Raw genomic sequence first — 6038 nt, 5'->3', positions numbered from 1 at the left:
TTCTGCTTTTTTAGTAAACCTGTACTGAGAACTGTGTTGGGCATCATCGGAGGTTGGAAGAGTTTAGGGTTTAGGTCATCATCGCATGTCTTTTATTGCACCTAGAGTCCCACGGCCTGAAACAACTTATCCACTCACTAAAAGATTATTAAAAAGAGGGAAATCTAAATTTTAATTCCAATGGCTCGCATTATAACATTACAATGAATAGTGGTTTTGTTTCGTTTACATTTCAAATGGAGTAAAGGTAGATTAGAACATAAGGGCATACCTCATGGTGACTTAGTCGGGTATAGATCTCGTATAGATCATATGGAGAACCAACAGGTATAATACTATCATCAATCGCACCATCAATATGTACATATTAACATTTACTAATGTTGCATTGTTAGCTGATATTTCAATTTTCTTAGGTCCCATATAGAGTATTTGAAGAGCACCTACCGAAACATGCATATTAAAAATATTTTTTTAATATTTTTAGTTCTTTAAATAATGTCTTAAAGATACTAATTAATATTTGTCTGTCTTTTAATGTATAAAGTTATTACATATAAATTAAGAAACATTTTAATGAAACTAACTTGAACCTTTGTTTAGTTAGTTGTAGATTCAATTTAGAATTTTATTAATCAAATAAATTAAAATTGGAATTATTTATAACCACACAAAGGCACTAGCCAACGTAGCCATATCTCATCCTCGTCCATTCGATCTCTCTCTCTCTGATATGCGGTAAACACCAGCCCTTTGAGTTTCAAAAATCTTTTCTTCTAAACCACTCTAATCACCATTTTCAAATCAAGAAATTTAGCTAGCTTTCTTTCAACTCTCTTGGGAGCTTGCTTAGGGCTTTAGGAGGCTTGGGTGGAGCAACTCATCACCTCTTTTTCTCCTCTCTTCGCATAGTTCAACTTGAGGTAAGGTTTTTTTTTTTTTTTTTTTTTTTAAAGAGCTAAAGAAAATAACTTTATTAAGCACTAGTTTAAAAGCACAAGACGTGCTATAAACTGTTTCATCACAGGAGCACAAAACATATGTTTCAATTGCGAAACAGGTACCCGGAAACTCACTCAACATATAATACTGAAATGCCTTCCCACAATGGCGCTATTCCAACTTCACAGATCAACAGATAATGCTAACTACACACTCTGAATCCATACTTCTCGAGCCAAATTGATTGTTTTCCTTCTAAACATGAAGTTACCTCCACTACTTTATAATTAATAAATCATAATACATGATAAACAATTATAATCTCTGCACTTAGCACACGTGTACTTTTGCCACTGATTTCTGCTAATCATGTTGAGGTAAGTTGGGTGGGGGTTTGATTCTTAGTTATTAATTTGATCTTAAAGTGGGTCAAAAGTAGAGAGAAACTGCTTTATCTCTCTTTAATTTGCTGAGATAGTTTGTGTTTAAAAGCCTATTCCATAGAAATTTAGCATTCATGGTGCTGTGAATTAATGCCCTTTATCAATGCTTTGATTAACAAATTTCTTAGTCTAGGTACATGCATCATGTGCATTATATAAATATATGTACACTTATGAGATTTTTAGTATGTGATTATTAGTATGGGGATTGATTATTGAGTATTACTACAAGTGGTTGAGCATCTTCCTATTGAGCAGTTAATTATGCGTAAGGCTCTTTAGTTATATATAAAAGGAAGGGACTGGGATTTTTTATAAGTTGTTGTGTGTTGGTTAATTCAGAAATTCGGCGGTGGGAACTGATGGTGGCTCTGAGCTTCCAGGGTGGGCGGGCAAGTCCTGCCCAACCCCAACACCCATCATTGTGTAGTGGAAGAGCCGCTGGAGTCATCAGGATTCGGTGTGGGATAGCTGAGCCATCTGGTGAACCTGCTCCTTTAGGACAAAAGACGCGGTACCATGACGGCATTTTTGAGAAGGCCTTCATGACTCTCTTTGCACGTAAGATGGAGAAATTTTCAGATCCACCAGCAGGAAAAGCTAGAGAGAATAAGGGTTGGTGGGATTGGGGTTATGACTATGAGAGTTTCGTGGATGTGTCAAGGAGGGTAATGCAGCGTAGGTCTCGTATCCAGCAACAACAAGTGGTTCGAGAGGTTCTCCTGTCTATGCTTCCTCCAGGTGCGCCTGCCCAGGTGGATCATTTTCACTGATCTATTGCGTCACTGCTTTTAATTTCTAATTTATGATGGTCAATAGTTAATAGTGAAAATGATAAAGATGAGTTGATGGCTAACTTGTGAACACATAGTATATACATGCCTGTATCTGTGTGCAATTTGAGTCTTTTACTGCATGTATTGAATTGAATTAGCTATGTTATTGCAGTTCCGGAAATTGTTTCCGCCAACAAAATGGGCTGCAGAGTTTAATGCTGCATTGACAGTGCCTTTCTTCGACTGGTTAGTTGGGCCATCTGAGGTAATTTTATATTTGAACAATGTAGTTTATATTGCTATACCTTGATTAGTTTTCTTTTACCTCATAGCGGCTTTGGTTTACCAAAAAATGCATACACACGCTATGCAGTTTGGATTAATTATAATCGCTTTACTTGTTTTGCTTGCGATGTTTGCCAAGGAAAAAATCAAACTGTATAAATATATGGGCTAAATTGTTGATTATAAAGAGACATCCAGAAACATGTTTTTTGAACCTCTTTTCAGTAACTTACTGCAGTCAAAGGAACCACATTTCAGAATATCTAGTGATTCTATCATGCATATTTAAATTTCCCCGTGATATGTTTAGTAACTTACTGCAGTCAAAGGAACCACATTTCAGAATATCTAGTGATTCTATCATGCATATCTAAATTTCCCCGTGATATGTAATATTGCCCAAATGCTTCCGTTTTGTGCAAGTTTGTAGATTTGCAGAAATGGATCACAAGATTTAGAGTAAATTACTACTAATCTCCTTTAGGTTTTTTTCAACTCTCATACATAAAAGTTATTTTGTAACACAGCCCCTGAAGTTTGGTTAAAATGACAAATGTAAAATTCTCTATAAATCTTAACATCTTATATGTACAATTGGAAGTAAATAAAGACACCTTGCAAGTAACTTAACATTCTTTTTTGAACCTACACACTTTCCAGGTTAGTGTGGGACGTCAGTGAATAAAATTAAACGCTTTTCATCCTTACTCAAACATAACAGGATTTGTTGTCGAATAAAAACTTTATTTATGAATATGATGATCGGAAAATGGCTGAAATATTAATGGAGTTATTGATTGTTTATCCTTTATTTTTTGCTATATTACTTAGTGTTGTTGATATTTAGATTCTTGAGATGCACTAGGTTGTGGAAGTAGAGATAAATGGAGTGAAGCAAAAAAGTGGCGTGCATATAAAGAAGTGCAGGTAGATTTCATGTCTTTGAGATTGGTAATTGAACATATGCGTAAAGTCATCTGTATTTCAATTCAAACATGTAGATATTAAATTCATATTTGGGGCCCTGAACCCATTTATATGAACCAAAAATAAAAATAAAATTCATCTTTGTATGAGCAATCAATTGAGGCGGGGAGACCTGAAAAAGGACGATTAATAGCTAGTATTTATTTTGAAATTCACTTACATTAATTAAGGCCGTTGTAACAATTTCAACATTTTCCCATTGTTTCCTTGATATTTATTCTTGTGAAGGTACCTGGAGAATAGTGGCTGTGTTGGAATGTGTGTCAATATGTGCAAGATTCCTACCCAAGATTTTTTCACTAATGAATTTGGACTTCCGTTAACAATGACTCCTAGTATGTCTTCTTGCTATCACTAGCCAAAAATTAAGGTCTACATTCTTGATTACATATATGACTTACCCAAAAAGATTATAGTATTATTATTATTATTTTTTAATTTGAAAAATAATTTAGATCATTTTAAACTTTTATTCACCTGTATCTGAACTTAATCTTAGATTTTGAAGATATGAGTTGTGATATGGTGTATGGCCAATCCCCACCTACATTTGAAGAGGACCCTGTTTCAAAACAACCTTGCTATGCGGATATATGTAAGTATGAGCCCCTGGTGTTCAATGAATCAAATCACAGATTTTCATATTTTAACAAGGTAATAACACTTTCAGGTTCTATGGCAAAACCAAGCTCTAGTGTGTGTCCTAAACTACAGGCATGAGAAGGCATTCCTTTCGGATTTAATTTTCCATTGCAGAATTAGTGTTTAGTAAGCTTTTTTTTTTTTTAAATCAGCAAAGATAAGTATATATATTTAATATGTGGTGGGTACAAAGGGTATCCAAATCTATATACATGTCTAGTAAGCTTCTAATTCGACCCGAGGTGCTCTTCCCGCTCTAGCTTCAGAAAATTTCATTTTTCATGTGTAATAATATTAATACCAGCCTTGCTAGGCTTTTACTTCTTTCATAGAGTCATTACATTCACAAACGAGAGAACATTGTCTACAAATACTTCATGTAAATTTGTAATTATAGTGTCAAATATCGGTATTGCCAGATTGTACAATTTTTTATTTTTTTTTTGCGAAAACTAACGCCCAAAATACGTGGCTAATATTAGTTAATTAAAAAACATCTATATTGCATTCTTTTTTCTACTAAAATTTGGGATATATTTATAAGAAAAATATCTTCAACGGTAATTAAGGAAAATGTTTCATTCCTCTTCAATGCTTGTTTAGGATGTGTCTCCCACATTCTTGAGTTTCATGCAAATATGGAGAAAAAGTTGTTCTAAAATGAGGATTGATTTAAATTCAGTCACACAATAACCACTTAATGATATTGTTTAACGCAGTCTACCTTCATAAAGACATAAGCATAACGAGCGTATTGAACTAACTATTCTAGAGAGTTACAATTGACAATTGCATAACAATTTAACGATTATTAAATCTATAGTTAGTGACGTCAGATGACATTTACATAAAGTGGTAATTGTACTACATAGAGATATGTTTATTTTATGTCATTCTCTACTCCCTTGTGCACACATTGACTTCAGCGTCAAAATTTTTTCAAGTGACACTAGTGTTGCTCAACTCAGCATGATGCAGCATCTCTTCATGTGAGACCATAATGCTCTTCTAGGACTCTTGCTTGTGCAAGAGACTTCCTTTGTATTTGTCATTGCACATTAGCACTGTCTATGGGAATGATGATATGGTCTTCGCATTTATCCTTATTCCACAATGGTTTACACAAGAAAGAATACTCCATAAAAACCTAGGCCTAACCTCATTCCTTCCTTGAACAAGTCTGTTGGGTTGTGACCTAAATCCATATGGAAGAGTATTTTGCTATCTTTTTTTTGTTTTGTCCTCTGCCTATATAAGGCAAGGATGCCCTGTATTTTCAAGACAGAGAATAAGCTTCTACTTATATACTGCAACCATAATAAAAGTTTTCTGTTTTTCCCTCCCATGGATGTAGCCTTTCTCAAGGTGAACCACGTAATCCTGTGTTTGTTCTTTCTCATTCTTCTCTCTTTCACCTTTGTTGCACAATTCTGCGTGTATGATATTTCTGTTCTGCTACATCTACTGCTGCTGTTCTTGTTTGTTCTTCATCACTTCCATAACAAACTGGTATCAAGAGCTCTAGTTGCGATCAAGGGAATTCAAGATTCTCGTCTGAATACAAAGATCAAGCTGTGGGAGTCTTGTTTCTGGTTCTTTCGCTGCTTCTTTGTGATCAAGAACATTCAAGAAATCATGTCAAACACAATCAGGATTGAGAAATTCAATGGAAAGAATAGCTTCAATCTATGGCGCATCAAGATGCGTGCTTTGTTGAAGGAACAACGTGTTTGGGCTGTTGTTGCTTCTGCATCTGTGAAGAAAGAAGTGACTTCTGAATCAAAAGAAAAGGCGACTATTTCAAAGACTGAAGAACTTGCAGAACAAGAAGAAAAGGCTCACTCACTAATCTTGCTTTCCTTATCTGATGAAGTTTTATATGAAGTTGCAAATGAAGAAACTGCAAGTGGCTTATGGCTCAAGTTGGAAAAGTTGTATATGACTAAGTCAATTTGCAATAAGC

At 34.7% G+C, this 6038-nt stretch overlaps 1 protein-coding gene across 2 annotated transcripts; it reads left to right on the top strand.

Moving 5' to 3' along the window:
* The first annotated feature begins 700 nt into the window (after window positions 1-700).
* LOC114382778 (beta-carotene isomerase D27, chloroplastic-like) lies at window positions 701-4508 on the top strand. 2 transcript variants are annotated; one of them, XR_003660285.1, is made up of 7 exons: window positions 701-923; window positions 1728-2140; window positions 2334-2426; window positions 3312-3373; window positions 3662-3803; window positions 3933-4028; window positions 4104-4122. XR_003660285.1 is itself a non-coding variant. In XM_028342387.1 (7 exons), exons 2-7 carry the CDS (start codon window positions 1748-1750, stop codon window positions 4151-4153), a joined length of 801 nt encoding a protein of 266 aa, XP_028198188.1. In that variant the 5' UTR covers window positions 703-923; window positions 1728-1747; the 3' UTR covers window positions 4154-4508. The 2 variants fall into 2 exon arrangements, 1 of the variants encoding a protein (XP_028198188.1); XM_028342387.1 differs by having other exon boundaries at window positions 703-923; window positions 3662-3768; window positions 4104-4508.
* The last annotated feature ends 1530 nt before the right edge of the window (window positions 4509-6038 follow it).

The sequence above is a fragment of the Glycine soja genome, chromosome 13 (genome assembly GCF_004193775.1).
Source record: "Glycine soja cultivar W05 chromosome 13, ASM419377v2, whole genome shotgun sequence".
In the NCBI taxonomy this organism is placed as follows: domain Eukaryota; kingdom Viridiplantae; phylum Streptophyta; class Magnoliopsida; order Fabales; family Fabaceae; genus Glycine; species Glycine soja.
Note: the sequence above shows the minus strand (reverse complement) of the source record. Positions and strands in the feature narration are given on the sequence as shown.

Excerpts from the sequence above, each read along its gene's own strand:
- LOC114382778 (XM_028342387.1), top strand. The coding sequence starts at position 1,748 with ATGGTGGCTCTGAGCTTCCAGGGTGGGCGGGCAAGTCCTGCCCAACCC. Across the intron at positions 2,427-3,311 it reads GGTTAGTTGGGCCATCTGAG|GTTGTGGAAGTAGAGATAAA; the intron begins GTAATTTTATAT and ends GAGATGCACTAG. Across the intron at positions 4,029-4,103 it reads ACCTTGCTATGCGGATATAT|GTTCTATGGCAAAACCAAGC; the intron begins GTAAGTATGAGC and ends TAACACTTTCAG.